The 23203-nt window shown below is 37.6% G+C and overlaps 2 protein-coding genes across 2 annotated transcripts; one reads left to right on the top strand and one right to left on the bottom strand.

The window, feature by feature from the left end:
• Positions 1–100: 100 nt before the first annotated feature.
• LOC135645136 (protein TPR3) lies at positions 101–9428 on the bottom strand. Its single transcript, XM_065163234.1, has 26 exons — positions 9275–9428; positions 8724–8839; positions 8443–8622; positions 8254–8367; positions 8006–8164; positions 6928–7105; positions 6723–6846; positions 6518–6633; positions 6252–6414; positions 6027–6136; positions 5853–5922; positions 5702–5775; positions 5520–5615; positions 5344–5439; positions 5088–5215; positions 4757–4991; positions 4507–4671; positions 4348–4431; positions 4060–4206; positions 2380–2490; positions 2110–2289; positions 1906–2034; positions 1733–1828; positions 1382–1570; positions 1138–1304; positions 101–641 (listed from the first exon to the last, which is right to left on the bottom strand). Exons 2-26 carry the CDS (start codon positions 8801–8803, stop codon positions 431–433), a joined length of 3402 nt encoding a protein of 1133 aa, XP_065019306.1. The 5' UTR covers positions 8804–8839; positions 9275–9428; the 3' UTR covers positions 101–430.
• Positions 9429–10127: 699 nt separating this feature from the next.
• On the top strand, positions 10128–22336 carry LOC135582877 (uncharacterized). The gene is made up of 9 exons (XM_065163242.1): positions 10128–10325; positions 10832–10936; positions 12421–12559; positions 18626–18751; positions 18871–18924; positions 19821–19867; positions 19960–20067; positions 21417–21468; positions 21865–22336. Exons 2-9 carry the CDS (start codon positions 10832–10834, stop codon positions 21882–21884), a joined length of 651 nt encoding a protein of 216 aa, XP_065019314.1. The 5' UTR covers positions 10128–10325; the 3' UTR covers positions 21885–22336.
• The last annotated feature ends 867 nt before the right edge of the window (positions 22337–23203 follow it).

The raw sequence follows: 23203 nt of genomic DNA on the forward strand, positions 1-23203 counted from the left end.
GGTGCTTACTCCAATGCTAGAGTAAAAGAAAGGCAAAACATCATTAATTTAAGACAGCGCCAGATATTTCACTTGAATAACGATCCAAGAGAAGTTGCAGTTCAAACAAACCAAACATTTCTGCATTTATATCCACATCAAAGATGATCAAACTCTGCCATGGGATACTTCTTTTCCAACATACAAGAGGCAACAGCATATGATGGCAAAGCCTGATGGGGACTACATGACATGATTGCACATGAAGGCCGCGAAACTATAGTTAAGTCTGATGTAAACAGAGACAACCGATTTAAAGATCAACACCAGTTATTGTTGTGAGAAATTGATAATAATGCAGATTCTGCTGCATACCTCAGTTAGCCAACCAACAATTAAGGTTATGACAGAGAGAGTGAAAGGGTTAAATACTGTGATGCAATTATTTGCATCACCTCTGTGGTTGATCTGAATTAGAGGCTCCAGTAGGGAGCGGTGCGGAGATGCTGCTTGCCGATCCATTGTCCGTAGGTGGGTTAACACCCCATTTTCCTTCAGATTCTAATGGCTCTAGTACATGTACACCACCATCTGTCAGACCCAAGGCAAACTGGTTTGGTTCTGATGGATGTGCAGCAATCACAAGAGGGTACAAAGTTGTGCTGTCAAAAACAATTATGCAGTAATCAGCAATTGTCTATCTCATGAAACAAAGTTCAGTTTCAGACTGGTACAACATCAAATGCAGGTAAAAGTGCAGAATATTTATGTTGAAGAAACAAATATAATTATTCTTGGCCACATTAACAATGCATGCATAAAAAAACTAGCAGTTTAAACTCAATCCATAATGTATGACTTTTTCGGATCACTTCCATCAGTTATCTTACTTGTGCCTTGTTAGAAGAATGGAGCCTCGGGAAAGCATGCGCACATATAGATAACAAAATGAACAAACAAAATATAGCATGCGGCACAACAAACTACGTGATGATTCTAGTGAACAAGCAAATGAAACATTAAAATCAATAATCAAGCCACATTTGCATTGTTCAGTAATGATGAACACCATGGCTCCACACAGACTTAAATACATCAATTATTGTCTAAGCGAAAAATGAAAAAAGAGAGCTTCACAAAAATGATTTTTTGACATACCTGACACTGGCAGGGAGATAAGCAGCTGGAAGGATCCGACATCGCAGCCTGAAGTTTGTGGCATTGAATACACATATGGTGGCATCTAAGAAACTAGCATATATCAACTGACTGTCACAAGAAAATGTTGCATGTGAAATGGGTGCAGAACCTTCACGAGGAGCCCACTGAAAGACAAAAGGATCAATTCAATAGAGATTAACAGAACCTCTAGGCCCCCACATTCACAATTTGACATGAATACCTGTTTCACACATTCTAGTTTAGTAGTTTCATACAAAGCAATCTGGGTCTCATGCACAGCTAGGAAGTGTATCTGATCTTGATGGAACTGAACTCGTGTATCTGAGATGGCTGCTGGAGTACGCCCAGGAGGAATTTGCAGAAATCTGCTTCTGTGTTTCTCCCACCCATCAGTTCCCCACACACAAAGCTGCAGCCAAAAAAAAAGGAACAAGATATCCATTTTAGGAGATTAGCCTTCGATAGAAAATCATATGTGGAGTCATTATCTTCATCATAGATGCCCGGTTAAACACAAGTGAACAAAATAGATGCCCCACTATCTGCACCATGAAGAAAGGATGTCACTAACCTGAGCATCAGCTCCAGATGAGACCAGCACATTTAAGACATTTGAAAAAGCAAGACCAGTAATTCTCTTTGAGTGGCCTCTAAGTTTGCTCTTGACCTGCATAAGCATAAATTATATGAACAACATTTTTTCTTCACCCGAGAGTGTCACATGTTATCTTAGTGGGAAAGTACCTCATCAACTCGGACATTATATATCTGAATTGTGGAATCTTCCATTCCTATAGCAATTATATTATTGTCTTGTGGATGAAATGCGAGAAAAGTTGCTGCAGGTGGAGGCGCCATGAATGTCGTCATAGTCTACCATGTAAAACAAAATCGTAAATCTTAAATGTAAGAGTTAATCCATGATGCATTATGTAATCTTTGTCTAACCTTAAATGTCATCATATTGAATAGAGATATTTTCCCTCCTGATGCTGACATAACATAAGAATCATTCTTTGACAATGCAAAGCAGTGGACTGCTTCTTCAGGATTTGTGTCAGTTATCTCATTAGTCATCAATATGCCACTTGGTGGTTGCCACAGTTGAGGGGCAACACTTGCTGTTGCCTACAACATAAGTATACCTTAGAAACATTATCACCAAAATTTTGGATTTGAGTTACACAAATAAAATAAACAACTTATTACTTCCTTTACCTTTCCACTCGAATTGCGTTCATTACGAGGCCACTTCCAGAGTAGGTGAATGGCATTTGATGCTAAAGCCAAGATTGCAATTCCAGAATTGGTGTAAATCAATCTTGAAATCTGTAATATAAATTTCTACTAAGGACCTTGATAAGCAAGATAGAAGAACTTTTAAGTGCCAATGGTAAAAGAAGTCATCTGTCTGACATGTTTATTTGAGGTGAGAAGTAAAAACTCGATTAGCCTCTTTTGTCAGCAGATTATCCCATGTCATACATGCATCATCAAGTCATCACCCCTTTCCCATCTGGGACTCAGATGCAGACCAGGTTGAGTAACCTTGGGCTCAAAATGCCCATCTGAGGCCAGCTTGAGTGATATTCAGCTGGAACTGCCCAGACAGGTACTGGGCTAATCTGGTCCAAGTTAGGCCAAGGCCACACAATGAATTCGGACTGGTGCCATTAGTTTAACTAATACACAGACAGAATTTCATAGATTTTATAAGTAGGATATTGTGATGATCTCTTGATCGCTATGTGAAAAGATAGTGATGGAGGGCAGATGGATGAGTAGATGACAACTTTAACTACAAACTCTGTTGTTCTACAGAAAGTAAGCCCATGACTGACTTTAGTACAAAATTTCATCTCAAATGAAAGTAAAATTTGAAAGAACTTCTCAGACCTTATATATTGAACTACATTTCATAACCTGATACCCATCACCAGGCAATAAAAAAATTGGAAATATGGCTAAAACAGGGAATTTTATTTAATGGATTGGCTCAAAAAAATAAAAGCAATCAAAATATTAAGCATATTTTTATAGAATAAGAACATACATATTATAGAATAATTCATTACTACGGTTAAAGTTTTCTTGAGCATATTGTCACCAAAGCATGTGACACATATTTCAAATTCATCAAAAACAGAATCATAGCACATGTAAACGATGGACTGCAATTTCGCCCAGACCAGTCCGTACCAACTAGTATTTACTGGTCTGAGAGTGGACTAGTACATGGACCGCCCCCATTTTGGACGGTTCAGTCCATTTAAAAACTAAAAAGTAAAAGTTATATGTTATGAACCCCAATCGCTAGGGCTCAGCTGCTCTCGCCACCATCCTCTCGCCACAACCCCTCATCTCATCCCAAAATGCTCACCACTGCCAGCCATCCTCCTCCTCCTCCTTGTCTTCCTCCTCTTCTCCCTTCCTCTTCCTACATCCCCTCCTCTTCTTCGTCTGTCCTCTTTCTCCACTATCTCCTCTTCTTCCTTCCTCCTCATTCCTCTTCCGCTCCCTCTTCCTCATCCTTCCTCTTTGGTACATACCGATGTACCATGTGTCGGTACATCGACACTAGTTGTTACGTACCAGTCTGGCCAGGAGGAACTGGAACCCTTGATGTAAACCATATAAAATATCTGAAGTTTGTCACACACAGGAATATGGAGACCTCATATACGAGCAGTACTTTCAAGTTTCAACCTACTAAGTAAATGAACAAAGGTCCAGGCTCAAAATGACACAAAATTGTAAAATGTTGTAAGAAACAAAAATAAAATCAGGTCCACTTTGAACAATTTATGAGAACTGCCCAGAAAAAATTCAACACACAACACCAGTTACGATATTGATAAATGAAATAGATCCAGTGAATTCAACCGGTGGAGATCTAACCTTGCTTGTTCTAAGATTATCCACGAGCCTTAAAGATCGACATTGAGTTGGTTCATTGACTTCAGTGAGCTTCCAGATCTTTGATTTGTCCATTGATTCATCAGTAATTCTAGGTTTTGCATCCACCAAGTTTCTGCTATCTCCATTCTACAAAAACAATAACAATTTTAGCATAGTATTATTAATCTTAGAGGTTCCTGAATTCAACTGGATGACAAGAAAGAATGGTTCATGGTATTAGAATGATAATTTAGAAGAAAATTGCATGTGGAAGAACAATTCAGAGACCATTCCAGCAATTGCCATCGGTGGAGTAATTATTCCAGAACTTGTTGCAGCAGAAGCAGCAGCAGACAATGGGTTTATCACAGGCTGCACAGTAGCATCCATAATGTCATATCATTCTCACTTTATGTCAAGAACAACTAGTTAGCCAGAAAGGGCTACCTTTGTCACTGTTTCTGAAACAGTCCTAGAGGCATCAAAAGAACGATTTTCAAGTGTGCGCAACAGACGAAGTCCATCAGTATTTGCCAAAATTTTAATTCCATTATCATGCGTAGAAATGGCCAATAGTGTTCCTTCCTTGTTGAACCGTATCCTTGGACTTGCCTGAAGTTTGAAATTGAAGAGATATAAAGAGGCCATTATTTTAAGAGAGTTTATAATACATGAAGCCACCAAAAAGAGAGGATACCGGTAGGCCACCATCAGCATCAACAGTAGTTAGTATATTAGTATTGTCCATATCCCAGAACTTTATCAGAAACTCATCACCAGCAGCCAAAAACCGGTTCCGTGTGGTATCAAATTGCACAACACCCAGAGAACGTTTTCGAAATCCTTGATATGTTCTCTTCACGGCTCCTTCACTTTCATTCCACTCCACAATGAATGTTTCCCCTTCTTTACTGGTCCCACATGAAAAAAGTCTACAGAAATTAAGAGAGAACATTCAGTGAGAAATACAGAACCATGGGATATTATTCCACACTATACTAGGAAAAACAACAGTCCTGGAAATATACCTTGAACCATCAGCACTGTAAGCCATTGTAGTACACCAGTGTCCTGGGGCATCATAATCCACCCTGGATCCCAAATTGTCATACAACCATGCCTTTATTTTCCCATCTAATGCTGTTGAAAAGATGAACTGCACAATAAAAGAAGAAAAGGGTTAATAAATCTTACAGAATTTATCAAGAAAAGCTCATTCAAAATAGCAATCCATAATCGATTTGACTTAAATAAAGGCTGAAATAGGTTAAATAAATAAACTGCCTGGATGTTTTCCTTGTGATGTGGGCAAACAGAATAAACAGGTGCCTCATGCCCTTCAAAGGTGTACTGCTTTGTGCCACTAGTTGCGTCCCACACCTAATGTAGCACAATATGTATAAAGCTTCAAAGGAATAAATAAACATACTTCAGATATTTTTCATTCTTCAGATGCTAACCTTAATTGTCTTGTCATCACCACATGTTATTACAGAAAGCTGCTTACTAGGATGAGCAAATGCAATATCATTAACACCACCAACATGAGCCTCAATCTGCAAATTGGATGTTGAAGTAAGCCATAAATAAGCATAATTAGAGCAAGGGATGCATTTAAAGTTGTAGCTATTGCTTTTCAAACCTCCAGGTGCTGCCTGATATCATCGCCACCATGATAAGAATATATTTGGACAATGTGCCTTGAATAAGCAACACCTGCACAATGATTAGAAAGTATTAGTATGAGAAGTCACTGATAGTATGCTTTCTTTTGGTGCATGGAATTAGCTTACCAAACAAGGAGCCATCTGGGCTCCATATTATGCGATTAACTGATACAGCAGGATCCTTAACCAAAGAAGCCTAACACAAAGCCAAGCCACGATTCATGTTACAACACAAAAGTAAGCTTGTATCAGAGGCAAAACAAGAAGAAGTGCATAGTATCTATAAATGGAAAAACAGACCTGAAGGGACATGGAGCAAGATCCAAGTTCCCAAACCTTGAAGTTCTTAAGAATTAATCTCTCCCTAGTGCCGACATCCCATAATGCAATGTCACCCACATTTGTTCCAACTATAATATATAAACAACATGAAAAAACCAGCCTCAGCAAGCGATGACAAAAAAAAATGCTAATACCTCAGAGGAGAACAACCACGACAAAGAAAAATGTTCTAAGAAAGCACACCGAGAAGAATAGTCTGCTGAACTGGATGAAAATCCATGCTCATGGGATTCGAGCCTTGGCTCAGGGTTCGTGCAACTGTTTTTGGCAAGTCCTCCAGGGTGTATGTAGCCTGGTTGTGGCTCTGAGGATAGGAAACTGGAAGTATATTCACGGGCAGATTTACCTGAATTAAGTAGTCAATATTAAAGGCAGACTTAGGATCACCAAGCAAGCAACATCATCAAGGAGAAAAGCTATGAGGTTTTGGGTAAAAAAATCCAGCAGACCTCATCAGAAATCCCAATGGGTCTTGTTCTTTTAGATACATGGTCAGAATCTGCAGATGCATACTCTATACCAGGGTTCGCCGTTGGAGGAGTCCTTGGATGCTTCAAAATTGCAACTTCAAGAAAGGAAAAATTAACCATTCAAATCAAATGACTTTTCACAATAATCTTCTACTAATAGCTAATATAGAATCCACAACGTTACCAGGATTTGTAGGTGCATTCAGTCCAATAGCTCCACCAGAAACAGCTGGATGGGTTACAGCTGAAGGGTTAGACATCCAGCCAGCCAGGGGCATAGGAACTGGTGCTGGCGCAGGTTGAAAAGGCTAAAAAAGACCAATATATTGAACATTTGAGAGAAATATCATGAAAACAGTACACATGTAATTAAAATTTTGGTAAATTACCCCATGAGCACCCAATGGAGGAAATCCTCCTGCTTTGGGCATGGATCCAAGCAGTGAATTGTTCACTGGTGATGGAGCAAGTGCACCATTTGGTTGCCCACATGAATGATCAACAAAAAGTGTTTTAATATCTGGATTTGGCCGAGGGTTTTTGCATAGCTGGTGCTGCCAGTTCAAACTGCCAAATCATATAATTATTAGTGAAATCAAGTGCTCATTAACAAAACCCATATGATCACATAATTGAAACCAACTTGTCAGACCAAATCAGTCAAAGACAGATCTAAAACAAGCTTCTATATGCACCATGGCAAGCCTTCATTGACGCAATTCTAGTTCAGCCCTCTTCTTTAGTCATTCAACCCAGGCTGCTGCCTATATCCATCACATTGATGTCTCATCAATTATATTCAGGAGATAACCTGCACATCTTATTCTTCACTAAAGACCTTTACAAACTAATGAACAAAAAATTTAAAGCTTATTTTAGGTCACACTAATTAAGCAGTTTATTTCATCAAAAATCAAGAAATAGGCATACATCCATTGATTTCCCATTATCCAATGTTGATTCCTCAAAGACAGAATTAACTGATAATCACAATATTCCCTATTTCATTTTTCAACTTCTTTTGCTTGCTTAACCAATCAACAAAAGCAAGTCCATGTACATGATTATTTTTCAGTATGGTTATGATGACAATCGAAAATCAAGAGGAGAAGCTTATTTTGGTTGTTAAAAAAAAAAAGAAGAGAAGGTATACTCTGCTGATCAGCTGTGGTAGAAAAAAATTTGGTAGATTGAACATCAAGTGAAAAGGATCAAATGATATTCTTCGATTACATTAATAGGGTAAGATATATCTAAAACAAAACAATTATTTGTAGAAACTAAGAAATGTTCCAATTTTTATTCAATATGCTCAGTTATGTAGGTGAAACAATTTTGAGCTTCATTAGGTCATCCTTAAATAAACATATCATTTCTCTCCCTCTTCGGAAAATTACAAGCACCAAAAATGGAAACCTGAGCATGGCAAACAGCAAAGCAAACTATGATACCCTCTAACAGTCTTACCTCTGGTTAATTAGGGTGCGCAATCTAGAACTTTTTAGGTTTGGAAACTGAAGTTTATCTCTGAATAGGGGGTTTGCTTCAATCAGCTTCTTAAGCTCAACAAGCATTATTGTCCGTGCTGATTTTGTGTCCCCATATTTGGAAAGTTGCTCATTTTCCCTGAAAAGAAGTCAGGCTACTTATAGAAGAAGAAAACAACAAAGACAAAATAAGCCATCGTAGCTGCATACAAAAGTAAAACCTCAAACCTGAAATTCTCCAAAGTTAAAAGTTGTGTGATTTCCTTAAATAGCTCCTCGTTAAATGAGGCAAAGACCTTCAAATCCTTCACAAGGATTTCAACTGCCTTTGATCGGTCATGCCTGGATGATAAAAACAAAGAACATTTTGTGAATACTGTTCTTCATAAATATTAAAAAAAAACCTCCGAAGCCTACTTGTCCAACGCTTCAAGATACTTCTGCTTCCGTATTTCAAAGAATATCTTCATCGAATACCGGTTGTCATCAACCTTGGTGAAGCCAGAGAGGTAACGCTCCACGTTATCCCAATTCCCATTATGCACCTCATCCTCAAAATACTTCATATTAAAATAGAAGCCAGACTCCTGTTCAAGCCTGCATCCAAACCCCACAAGAATGCAAAAGAAATCACACGATAACTAACAGAAAAGGCCGTCAGTCAACAAAAAAATTTAATTTTTGACAAGGAAATCAACTTGTGAACTGTTTCTTTGAACTTCTCCTCATCGAGAAACTGCAGGATCAGAAACACAAGCTCTCTACTGAGAGATGACATAGTGTTGCCCCAGTCTCCACCTCCAAAACCCTAATTCTTCAGCCAAAAAAAAGGCAAATCAAAAGATTAGATCTTCCGAACAACATGAAATCCGAAAAAATGATCCAATTTTGGAGCACATCTCACACACAAAATCAGAAGCAAGTCAAAATGGAGCCCATGGACGAACCCAAAGTTGGCCCAGAAGCAGAGATAATCAAGAGACCAAAACAAGACCCGCCAAAATCCCTTCTTTTTTGCTTTAAAGAAGACATCTAAGTCGGGCAGCGGAATCATGGACCAAAAGCTTAGGGTTCCAACAGATCGGTGAAAGAAGAACTGCACTCCAACAAGCGTTAATCGAGGAAGAAGAGGAAGGAGAAGGAATAGAGAAAAGAAGGCCAGAGGAGAGGGGAAAATGGGGAAAGAGCTGACTTTTGCTCGATGATTCCATCGAAAAGGGCAAAGATCGAGGCAACAATCCCAGCTCACCTGCAAGTAAAAGACCGGGCGGTGGATGGGGAGAGCGATCGATCCGAGCGAGGCAAAGACCGGCGACGACGAGAGAGACGACCAATAATTTAGATCGAAAACTGTAGAAATCGGAGGGGGAAAGAGCCAATAAAATAGAAAGAATTATCATCTCCACTCTCGAAACAGGGGCCGGATTTAGACAGAGGCACTCAGGGATACGTTCGCTTGCTTATCCCTCGATAACCAGTTCGCCTTATAAGCCCGAAGCTATCAACGGACTGATAGGGCAACTAATGCGTGGGGCCAACCGTGAGACGGTGACATTACTGATGATTTAACACAGCGGAAACCGATACGATTTATCAGCCGTTCGATCTCAAACAGAGGATTGCTCCGTATCCAATAGGAGAACGACAACGAGAACATGCACTTCTATTGGATATGCGGTACGTGCGATTCACCAAATCCAACGTAATTGGGTTGACCGAGTCAAAGACTTATAGATGTGATTTGGGCATGTTTCTTTCTACAGGTTTCACAAAATTCTGAGACTATTATCAGATATATATATATATATATATATATATATATATATATATATATATATATATATATATATATATGACACATGTAAAGATCTTAAAAATGATTATACAGATGAACGATTTATTTTATTATTTTTATGTATGTAATCTTGAACACTGGTGAGTTAAACAGCTTTAGCTCGACAATATACCATAGATGGGCTTAGCCCATGTGACTCAGCCCGTTTGGCCCATCTTGTTGGCTCAACAATCGTGTACGAGTTTGCCTCGGAATTGCCCTTCGGGCGCTACTGAAGTAAGCATTAGTGTTGGGTTCAACCAGGTAAGTATTTGAGACCGAACGGCTACGCGCGTTGCTCTCCTTCCCTGCCACGCTTCGTCTCACTCTCTCTCTCTCGCGAGGAAACCCTAGGCATCCCCTCCTATACTCCTACCTGTTGCGTGCAAGTCGATCGGCGACTCGAACAACCAACGACCAGCATTCTCCCAGCGGTGGCGGCGGTGCAACGCGACGCCTTCTTCCGGTACCTCCTCTATCGTAGCTCTCTCTCCCTCTCTCTGGCGATCCTCTTCTTGCTCGCAACTCACTCACCCTTCCTCTACTCGCTCGACTCCGCCCTTCTTCTCTATCATAGCACCCCACCACCCCGGGAGGCGGTCCCCGCTGCCCCTTTCTTTAGTGGACTCTGTTTGATTCGTTCAAATTGTGGAAGATCTTTGTTAGTGTTTGAGAATTAGGATTTTCCAAGATGAATTATTGTGCATGTTGTTATTTCACAAAAAAAAGGAAAGATACTGACACAAAAGGGGCATTTTATTATTTGATCATGGTTATTGTTTATTTTTCTTTTCCTTCTTGAATGTGCTAGTGATTATTTAAATCAAGGATTGCAACTTCCTGTCGATCTAATGTATGCTTGTTTCTTTCTCTTCGATATGTTTTCACTTGTTTATCTGGGTCAGTTCTTATTTAATGCTTAACTGCAATATATGACTATATAATATATTTGTTATCGTTTACTATTCGCAGATGGCATTTAGAGGCCGGGGCAGGGGCCGAGGTGGTCGTGGTCGTGGTATGGGTGCAATTTATGACACCCGAATTGCAAAGCATGTACCTTATGAAGAATTCCCGGTTAGTTGGCCTCTTCTTTCGATTGGATGAGGACATAGCAGGACAAGAGGACAAATTTATAGTGATCTGCTTATATTTTGGTCTTTTATCGTGATTCCATGTTGACCTAGCAAAGGCAAAGTACAAACTTAGAAGTGGCCTTTAATCGTCCTTCTCATTCATTCTATGGTGACATATTAATTGTTATCATGACTGCTGTAGAATTTTAGCACCTTTGAAGGTTCTGTTTTGGAACTTGTAATATGAATAAAATCTTGTTTTTGAAGATGGATAGTATGCTAGCTACATGTAAGTAATATTTTTTTTGCTTGTTCAACGAGTAGCATCTTTTAGGAGGCTTTCAATTAACATAAGCTGTAAGGTCTATGAATGAGCTTCAGGATGAGGCTGGTTCATCTTTGCAGATTTTTATAAAAGAACAACCCAAAGTTTTTGTTTTTCTACTAAAAATTTAAATTTGGCTATTGTCTGTTGAACAAGTAGCATCTGTTAGGAGGACTTTCAATTAACATAAACTATAAGGGTTATAAATGAGCTTCAAGATGGTTTTCCTTGGAAAAATCAGTTCAACTTTGCAGATTTTTATAAAAGAACAACATAAAGTTTTTGTTTTACTACAAATTTAAATTCGACTATTGCCTGCTGAATAAGTAGCATCTGTCTTAAACTATTAGGTGTATGAATGAGCTTCGAAATGGCACTTCTTGAAAAAAAGTTCATTTTTGAAGGTTGTTGTAAAAGAACAACCTAAAGTTTTTTGCTTTTCCACTAAAAACTATGAAGCCCTATTAAGATTAAGATATTGGTTTTGGAAACTCACCTGAACTTAAACTTAGAGTTACCAGTCCGGACCTGCACCTTAAATATGTCTTTGAATGCTTGTATGAACTGTTGCTGCTGCCTTGTGGTATCATAAATTACATTATATGACTAGAGACAGAACTGCTAAAGCAGAAATTTTGAGATCATTGACACATGGATTCAAACTGAGAGGTTTTTTGTTCAAGAAGCTGAACTTTTCAGTTTAATGAAAACATACTCACAAATAGTCATACTCATAAACCTGCTTGTCATCATGTGTTCAACCTTATAGGTTTAAAGAAAAGACCTTTAGGCGTTATCAGGTTTTCCCTTCCATTATCTTATGGAATTGGTTTCACCTATAAATTCCTTGTGCCCTTTGTCTTTATCAATTATCAAGAATGGCATTGTGAATTTTTTAATCAACTTTCTTGGTAAGTGACAAGAAGCTTGTTTAGGACATACATTGGATTCATTAGAGAGATTATTATTTCATATATGACCTTGACGACCACTGGTTAGAGAGATCTTACTAAAAGCACCACTACCACTGGCAGCAGAAACATTGGTGAAAAATATAGTATTTGGTATCTTTGAAATATAGGATGTGAATCAGTATCATGTTATCTACAGGTCGTGCAGCAGATCGTACTAAATAGCATGTGATGATTGTTATTCTGCAGGAAGATATTACTTTGCCTAGTGTGCCTAGTGTTGATCCTTTATCAAATGAAGTAAAAGCATTGATAGCATCAAAGATAAAGTTGGAATATTTCTGGAAAGGCTCTTGCTACAATTTGCAAGAGGGAGGCTCTAAATCAAGTAAGGATCGAGCTCTGGATTCTTTGTTACATTCTTTAACAATTTATCATCTTAAGGTTAATATTTGTTTTTGTCTTTTACATTGGAAAATGTGTGTTATCAGAAGTAACATAGGTTATACAAAACTAATAAGTATGCCTTTTGTACTATACTTTGATAAACTACTTTTGACAAACTCAAACATATTGCAAATGCAATAGAGTTGTTCGTCGGACCTATTTATCTGGATCTGGTTTAAGTGTGATCCTTACTGATTTGATCCCAACCTGATACCAAAGTACCATAGTTTTAATATAATCAAATATGGTCACCACTAGAATTTCTATGTTTGCATACCTAATCTATCTCAGGCTTGGAAATTCTTGGTTCTTTACCCTATGTTTTTTAAATGCATAGCATACTCTTTATATTTGACCGTATTAGCTTGGGCTTGGTATATAATGTGCAGTGATTGATATGCTAAAGCATGGGTATCCCACACTAATATTCTATAGAGAAATATGCTACGTGTTACATGGTCTAGATTTTTAATTCATCCGTTTTCCATTTTGTTTGTTGTAACACGTATGCTGTAGGGATGAAGTGGGTGGGACAGTTTCCATCTAGAACAGTTTCTGTGATTGATTGAAGTTAGATATGGTGTGTGTTTATCACATGTCCATATAGGTGTAGAAACATTTCGGTTTGAAATCTTCTAGATGTGAAGATGATATTGGGTTCAATTGAAATCAAGATCTAAAGTTTCGGTGCAATTCAAAACAGCATACTGGCACATGTTATGCTAGCATACCGGTCAGCATTGAGAAAGAGGAGCTAGAGAATGATGCATAGAGGACTAGGAAGAGGAGGTGGAGGAAGAGGCTGAGGAGAAGAGGCACCAGGTGGGCCAACGACTGGCAAAGCCAGCAACAGTTGGTGCAAGAAATAGGGTTGAGGGCTTGGGAGACAGAGAGGGCATTAGTAAAAAGTTTTTAATAAAAACCCTAAACCAGATTGGACAGTGTGAAAAGCCCAGGTATTCGTACTATGGTTCAAAATTCTCTAGAAAGCCTTGTAACTTTTATAGAGAAGTACCGATCCCAAAATACGCAATTAAGTGAATCAATAAGTTTTATAATAAAAATCAAACCTAGAGGTCTAAAATATTGTCCGCTATGTATATCATAATTCCATATGAGAGGATTCATGGATATATATACCTCTTCTTGATGTTATTCTTTTATAGATTTTGTTTAAACTTTAAACAACCAAAATGCACTATACAGGCAGAATATTATGCTCTATGTCTTTAATCAATCATTTAGAATTTTGCTACATGTGGAAATGTCTATGTGGAGATTTAAATATTTGGTGTGTGGAACTCTTTTCTATGAGTGGCTACTTTTGCTGCTTATGCTGAATATCTAGGATTAGAACTACAATGTTCTTTTGTCAAAGAATTTTGTGTTAGACATATTAACCATCTTGAGGTTCAAATAATTACGTTAGCTTTCTCAGCCGAAAGCTCAACAAGTTATGTTTTGAAGTTAGTTGTGGCCATCACTGTATACAATAGAGTGCTTGGTGGTTTGATTTACTGTGTTGGTTGTTTTGCTAGATATATCATGAATAAATATTGGTCTCATACTGTAATCTTCTGGACTGGTAAAGCACCAGTGTATCAGGTGGTATACCAACCTATGCTCTCTGGTGCCAGCAGTGATTGCAAAAGGCACTCAGGCGCTCGCCTAGGCGCTCGGGCGAGGCGAGCCGAGGCCCGAGCGCCTCGCTAATGTCCTAGGCGGCGCGCTTCAAACAGGCGCCGCCTGGGCGCTCGCCCGAGCCCAGGCGCTGGGCGCTTCGGGCGAGCGCCTGGGTAAACCAAGGCAACCGAACCAGAATTTTAGGTCTGGTTCGGTCCTGGTTCGGTTGTTAGTTGGTTCAATCGAACCAACTAAACCGATATAACCCCAACCCTAACCCTAACCCTAACCCTAACCCAACACTAACCTGCTGCCGCTGCCGTTCTCGATCCCGATCGCGATCTCGTCGCTCGCTGCCGTTGCTCCCGCTGCCGCTGTTGCTGCTCGCGCCTCCCGCGAGCCTTCCCGCTGCTCGCGCCTCCCGCGAGCCCTCTCGCTGCTCGCGCCTCCTGCGAGCCCTCCCGCGAGCTCTCCCGCTACTCGCGCCTCTCACGAGCCCTCTCGCTGCTCGCGTCTCCTGCGAGCCTTCCCGCTGCTCGCGCCTCCCTCGAGCCCTCCCGCTGCTCACGCCTCCTGCGAGCCCTCCCACAAGCCTTCCCGCTGCTCGCGCCTCCCTCGAGGCCTCCCGCTGCTCGCGCCTTCCGCTCCCTTTCCCTTTCCCGTTGCCATCGCTCGCCGCTGCTGCTGCTGCCGCTGCCGCCGCTCGCCGCCGCTGCTGACGCCGCTCACCGTTGCTTCCTCGTTTCTCCATCAGGCTCAGTATACTCTTAATATTAAGTTTATTTGAATTTTGAAATGATTAATTTTCTGTTAATAGATTAATAATATATTATTTTGATTTTAATGTTGTTAATTTTTATTTATTTGAAATTGTTAGGTTTCAACATAAATGGCAAGTGTAGAGAGCAACTCAATAGAGTCTCCAATGGTATCAAAAAAAGATCCTGCATGGAAGTATAATTATTTGAAAGATCCGAAAGATCCTAATGCAGTGACTTGCATATTCTGCGATAAGACTACCAGAGGTGGTATTTTTCGTGCAAAACAATATCTAGTAAGAAATTTCAAGAATGCAGCAGCTTGCAAAAAATGTCCACCTGAGGTAAAAGAAGAATTGCTGAATTATATGAATGAAAAGAAGACACAAAAGAATGAATCTTATGGGAATTTACCAGAAAACAATGTTGAACATCTCAGGGATGAAGAAGAAGATTATTCTGCGAGTATTAACCCAAGTGAAAAAAGAGTATACGACAAAAAGGGAAAAGAAGTTATGAGTACTAAGAAAGGTAAAAAAGGACCGATGGATCTATATATGCTTCAAAGATTCCAGAAACAACAAGGGCAAGCAGGAGGCTCAAAATTGAGACAAACAAATATAAGTGATGCTTGTGATAAAGAAATAAGAGGAAGAACAATTCAGCACATTGCTTGCTTCTTTTCTTCTATCAGGCTGGTCTTCCCCTTAGTACAACTCGTTTAGACAGTTTTAAGGATATGATTGAAGCTATTGGAAGATATGATGTAGGATTAAAACCTTCAAGTTATTATGAGATACGAGTTTCATTGCTGCAAAAAGAGTTGAATTATACAAATGACTTACTAAAGGGTCATAAAGAATCATGGGCAACACATGGTTGCTCTATTATGTCAGATGTTTGGACTGACAAGAGACGCAGGAGTATAATTAATTTTATGGTTAATTGTTCTTTAGGGACTATGTTTGTGAAGTCAATAGATGCTTCATCTTTTGTAAAATCTGGAGACAAGATATATGATTTACTTGACAACTTCGTGGAAGAAATTGGAGAATAAAATATCGTTCAAATCATAACCGACAATGGAAGCAACTATGTTTTAGCTGGTAATATTCATCTTTTGATTTTGTTAATTATTTTATCTTCAATTAAGTGTGTTAAACTCTTAAGTCTTAACATTTTTGTTATCCTTTGTCTCAGGTAAATTGCTTGAATCAAAAAGACAACACTTGTATTGGACTCCATGTGCAACACATTGTATTGATTTAATGTTGGAAGATATTGGAAAGATCTTAGAAATCAAGAAAACCTTAGAAAGGACAATTTTTGTTGTTGGATTTCTTTATAATCACATCGGGGCTTTGAATATGATGAGAGAATTTACAGGGAATAAAGAATTAGTGAGACATGGTGTTACCCGATTTGCTACTTCATTCTTGACATTACAGAGCGTGCATCGTCAAAAACATACTCTGAGAAATATGTTTACCTCTGAGAAATAGGTGACAAGCAAATGGGCAAAAGAAGCAAAATGCAAGAGGGCTGCTGATATCATCTTAATGTCATCTTTTTGGAATCATGTAGTTTATATATTAAAGGTAATGGGCCCTCTTGTTCGAGTCCTTCGGTTTGTGGATAATAAAAATAAACCTGCAATGGGATATATTTATGAGGCTATGGATAGAGCAAAGGAGACGATTAAAAGATCTTTTAATGAAAATGAAGAAAAATATGAGAAAATTTTTACAATCATTGACGAAAGATGGAATTGTTAACTTCATCGTCCCTTACATGCAGCAGGATATTATTTGAACCCTGAATTCTTTTATAAGATTAAATCTGTTGGATTTGATGCAGAAGTTTTTGGTGGGTTATATCAGTGTGTTGCAAGATTAGTTCCCAGCATTGAGGTTCAAGATAAGATTATTCATGAATTATCTTTATATAAAAATGCTGAAGGTCTTTTTGGAATTCCAATTGTCGTTCGATCCAGGACAACTACCTCTCCAGGTATTAATAATTTGATATAATTAATTTCATATATATTATGTTACTATGTTATTGCTAATAATAACATAAATTTTGCAACTGAATGGTGGAGCCTATTTGGAAATTCCACCCCGAACTTACAGAAATTTGCTATCAAAATACTTAGTTTGGCATGTAGTGCTTCGGGTTGTGAGCGAAACTGGAGTGTCTTTGAGCATGTAAGTATTACTAAATATTTTTATTTTAATTAATTAATTTATTTAGATATATGTATTAATATATTTTTAAATTATATGACATGACATATTCACTCGAAGAGAAGAAATCGGTTAGAATATCAACGATTGCACGATCTTGTTTACATAAAGTATAATCAAGCTTTGAAGACTCGTCATGATTTGAAAAATAGATTTGATTCAATCTCATTGCAAGATATTGATGATTCAAATGAGTGGTTAGTAGGAGAAATGGGTGCTAACTTGCAAGATGCTGAAGACGAGCTTGTATTTGAAGATGATAGATTGACGTGGGGAGATGTGGCAAGAGCTTCAGGTGTTGGAGAATTACAAACATATACAAGACAGATGTCAAAGAGAAAAATGAGTGCAAAAGCATCAAGCTCGGCTCCTGTTATTGTTGAAGACATAGAGAATGAAACATATCTTGATGAAGAGGAAGGAATCGAAGAACAAGAGGAAGAAGACGAATTCAATGAAGATGATTTGTGTGAAAATGACGATAATATTGATTATGATGAATGACTTTGATGTAAAATTTTAATGTTTTGAATTTTGAAACTTTTTGTTAATGTGACATTGTGATTTTGTATCTTAGATTTTTTTAATTTAATAGCATATTTTTATTTAAAATTTTAAATAATTATATTTATTAATTATATTATATATTTTTATATTTTAGCGTCTCACTTCGCTCGGGCGAGCGCCTAGCGCCTCGGGCGTTTTTGGATCTTGGCGCCTTTTGGCGCATAGTGCTTTTTAAATCACTGGGTGCCAGCCAAAAAATATAAAAATTTATCCAATATTGGTCATTTCTAAGATTAACAAATACTGGATAGTCTGGATTATATGAACCATACTGACAAGTGGAAATCTTTTTCCTTCTGATACCGAGATATTATTTATTTGCGTGAGTAAAGCCCTTCCAAGTTCCAAGACATGTTCATTGTCATTATTCTGTCTAATTGAAAAAAACATGCGTCTTTGAGTTTCAGGGAAATATTTTTTGCATACTGACCAGTATTTGAAACCTTGGTTCTTCCAGTGCTAAGATCTTTTTTTGCCTGAGTATAGCTCCTCCAAAACATATTCATTCTCCAATTCTGTTCTTAATACACGACGGTTATTATGGAAAAAAAGCATATTCATTGTCATTATTATTTCAATAAGAAAAAGAGACGTGCGTCTTTGATTTCCGGTGAAATATTCTTTTTCTTTTTTGGGAATACAATGCTATTCCTTTATTGCCTTATTATTGTTATTGTTTATTGTTATGGTTATGCAAGATCTTGCTCTATCATGGGATGACCTACTTCAATTTTCTGTTTTATTCTGCATAACTGAATCCTTATTACATTGACAATATTTGTATGCATTTTGTTGTGTGTATGTGTTTGTCAGGGAGCCAAGTTACGGAAATCGAACGATTTTCTGACAGGTTCAAGCAAAAGGCACAAGGAAAACGTGAAGCTCTTGCACATTATCTCAAACTAACACCTTCAAATTTCCCATCTGAACTTATTCAAGGTAACAATATTTGGGGTTCATAAGTGGCTAATGTATAATTAAGAAAATGATATACTAGATTTGTTATTCTTCTTTTTGGTTCGTATGTTTGAGGTCAATTAAGTGACACTGGTTTTCAGGATCCAAACGTGTGCATCATGAGAACAAGAAATTACGATGGGATCGAGCTCCAGGTTCGATGAATATTTACAAACTTAAGCCATTGCTACATGTAAATTTTCCGCTACTTGTTTTAATCCTCATATGAGCTCTTAATTATCAAGAAGATTTAACGTTGTGCTCGCCCAACTCTTTCTTTTGTTTGGTTAGTTTGTCCATTTAGTTTGCCTTGGGGATTAGTAATTTCTTCATACGGGTTGCATAAGCATAAATTTCTTTGAGGTGGATTCTTTTGACTTGCTAACTAGCCTTCTCCATTGTTTTGGCAAGTCCCTCTCTTTTTTAAAATAGGCTTTGTTTGGAACTTCTCATCAACTTTAGAGTGTTGACATTATGTGGACAACCATTCATTAATTTCATTATATCTTTCATGGAATCTTATTTATTTTATTCTAATTCATGTTGGTGGGAAAAAGGATTAAGTGAACAGTTTTAATTCCTAAAGCTGCTTGAATTATATATCATGTCTAAAGCGAAGAATTGAGGTTTTTGACACCAGTATTTTCTCTGGTTGTAACAATCAGCAGATTTTTTATATGGAGTTATTATTACTGTTCTTGTTACAGCCAAAAACATTATTTTTTTTAAGAAAAAGCTACCTTGTTCCTAGATTTGATGTAATTGACTGGTTAAGTAAATTGATTTCTGAGTATTGAGATCTTAGTGCAAGATTCATATGCCTTGTCGGAGGTTTATAATTTCTTTTGCTTTAACCTTTGTATTTCATCTTTTCATCACTATTTCATTTTTCATTTTATGTTTTTGAAGATTATTTACTTGAGCATCCAAAGTTCATTTTCATATGCTGATTTTATCTAAAATATAGATGATTGATCACTGTTCTTTTCTTTATAATTTATGATGTGATATGATTGAAAGGTTCTAACTTCAATATTGTTGCATGATACAGAGGATAAGCTGTTTGATTTGTTTGAAAAGCTTGAAGAGAATTACAAGGCAAGGAACAGACTTCATTACATATATATGCCTTTAGATGTCCAAGCAGATGATGCAATTTCAGTGTTTCTACTACAACTTATAAATTTCAGGGCCAGGATGGAAAGGTGTTGAAGGAGAAAAAAGGTGAAAGTGACGATGAGGAAGATGCCGAAGAAGAAGTAGAAGAGGAGTCCAGTGATGATGATGATTATAACCAGGTAAGCACATTTTAAATTTCCACTTCAGTGGCTGGCCTCCAAATAGTGATGTAAACTTGTTTGTGAACTCCAATAGAAAGTTAGGATATCTCCTCCAACTTGTGGTTTTATTGCAAATTAGCTTCTAGAAACTAAAAGAACATCTAGTTGATTTTTCCAATCATCTATAATCCAGGTTGTATTCAAGTGATATTCTTTTCAACTTTCCACAAATCAATTGTGTGGTTGTACCCTATTAGATAATTCCATCATAGTCAGTTTGGTATAGTAGTATTGTACTGCAGTTAGTAGGAACTTTGTTTGGCAGACAGCCTATCAACCCTTGGTTTCCTATTAACTAGGGGACAATAAGAATTGTTATGTTCAATTCTATATCATTTGAAGATCAATTTGATGCAGGTAGGTATGCTGATTGTCTGCAGTACATGAATGTATGCTTGATGGATAAGGTCAACATAATTCAAAATTTGTTATTCCATAAGTTATTTATGGGAATGGTTAGGTTTGGACGTTTGGTTGAGATGTAGTAGTAAAGGTGTTATGGGGCTAATCCCGACCCAACTTGCCTGCTAGCAAGTCAAGGAATCTTGATTTGGACCAAACTCCTATGGCTTGTGGGTCAGGAATCAATTAGAGAAGAATAATAAAAAACTTATTTGCATTGTCATGTCTCGCTAGATTCCTTTCATCTCAAAAGTCAAGGATTTGTTTTCTAGAGAATTATGCAACGACTAGACATGCCTTTGAGTGGATTGTTTGTAATTTAGGAAGCTCTCCCAAACTAGCGGAAAAAAAAAAAAACAAAAAGATATTGGAGGTAGTGCACCAGTAAGGAAGTTGGAGGCTTGTTGATGTTGCCAACTTTATCAAGGGTATTTTGAACATCATCTTACAGGAGCAGGTAGTGCACCAGTAAGGAAGGGATATGAAAGCTATAGGGAGAAAAGGTTCAAATTATGTGGAAAATATGATGGCTACACAAGCTGTTAGCATGAGCACATATTTTGCATATGCAACCATTCAATAAACCCTTGCCTAAGGTGGTTAATGACCAACTTTGGATATGTAGGCAAGCTCATAAACCAAAATTTAGAACACTGGATGGACACTCCTGGACTTCATTCCACATCTAAAAGCTCCTCTCCCAACAAGATACTGCAGATAACTGTTGTTGTAGTATTTATTTGGTTGACTGAATGAAGTCCTTCAATGTTTTTGTTTTTTCATTTGGTTTGTTTGGCTGACTTAACTAATTGGTTTCTATTTAGCTGCAAGCAGATACATAATTGTCTATTATTATCATTTATGATTAGTTTCCTTCTCACTGTTTGAACTATTTATTCTTACAGAATATCGATTTTGATGACGATGAGGACGATTTAAATATGGAGGAAGAAGAACGTAAGTTTCTCTTGATACTTTAATTTTATCATCAATTCAGCTAGAAAATCTGCAATTTGTCACTTGATTTTGGCATATCCTCAGTTGAATCTAAGAGGAACCCTCTTATTAGTTCACAATTTATATGAAGAATTTAAATCGTGGTCCAATACTTGGATAACTCACTGGATTGATATGGTTCCGATGGATTGAATAACACTGTTTTGATACTGTTATTTGATAGGACCTAAAAGTTATAATTCCGTACCAATAATTGGTCTGATAGATATTTGAAACCATATATGCTGCATTATATTGATAAAAAAATATCTTTGCTCAAACTTTTGGTAATTGCTTTTGCAAATTTACATGTCTAGTTTAGATTTGTTATTTGACAAAAGCCATATTTCTTACCAGATGAAGATGTGTACGAATAGAACACTCGAAGAACCACAGCGGAATTCCAACCGGAGGATCACAATTTTCGGACTGTAGTGCTGCTGATTTGATGACAGTTAACTGCTGACAATAACTTGTGATCCCGTGGACTTTTTACAGTAGGTTTGACGGTCTTATTTTGATTGATTTTTTAATCATTTCAAACTTGTAAATATAGGTTATATACAATTATCGTGCAGACGTAAAACTATTCAGAAACAAACCAAATAATTATTTTGAGGGTTTTTTAATTTCGTAATCATTTTGGGGGTTTTCTAATTTCGTAGAGTAGTGCAAGTGTCAGTTAGTATAGCATCCAAGAATTACTCGAGTGGCAATGGATCTTTGGAATAGTGTTCAGGGTTGGTTCACTATATTGTTTCCATAGAAATATCATATAGGCACTTATGGAAACTTTAGTTTATGGTAGATCACCTTTGATCTTTTGTCATGTGATCATTCAAAGCTTGCAAAGTTCATGTTTGTAATTTTTATTGTTTATCAAGTGTTTATTGAAATGATTCATTATATGTCTTTTGTATGTCATTTACGAACGAACATGTAAGGGTGTCGTATAACTTGGGTAAAACTAGCTAAGTTTGTAACATATGGTATCAGAACGAGACAAGCATACTTAGAAACACTTAGCATGCGAAGAGGATTTAGTGGGGTTACATTGAAAGCAATCAACATGCATAACTATTTGGAAAAAACGGGTGTTGAGATATAGGGAATGGAGTTGTTGAGAGAAGCAAGCATCCTAGATTGGAATTTAGAGGAATAGTTAACCCTTTCCACGAGAGGCACCACAAGGATAAGCAAATTAAGAAGAATGCATAGTGCATAAAGGTTATGATGGTTAAGTTCGAGCTACAACTCGACAGTGGCAACCAAACTTGATGATGCTCAAGGTAAGTGGAGCGCTTGGCAAAGGATGAGACCGTGCAACATAGGATGCATTATTTAGTGACTGAAAAAGTTATGCAAAACTCACTAATGTGAGGGGAATTGTTAACTCGAAGAATTTGATACTCATGTAAGGGCTTGTATGCGGATGATGGAATGTCCATGGCTATCTCAAGGCTAAAGTGTGCAGTAAGTTCAATATATTGCTAGGCTATGAGGGGTGCATCGGGGGCTTATATTGGTGAAGAGTCGTAATATAGCAAATGTGTTCGTGAGGGCAGAACAATGCATAGTTTGTTCGATAAGATAAAGTAATCCAAGGGAATGGTTGTTTTCAAAATTTCTAAAGGGAAGGATGTGAAAAGGAAAGTTGCTCTAACATGACAGATATTCATGAGGGATAAGTCTCAGT

This window comes from Musa acuminata, chromosome BXJ1-4 (assembly GCF_036884655.1).
Source record: "Musa acuminata AAA Group cultivar baxijiao chromosome BXJ1-4, Cavendish_Baxijiao_AAA, whole genome shotgun sequence".
Lineage (NCBI taxonomy): Eukaryota > Viridiplantae > Streptophyta > Magnoliopsida > Zingiberales > Musaceae > Musa > Musa acuminata.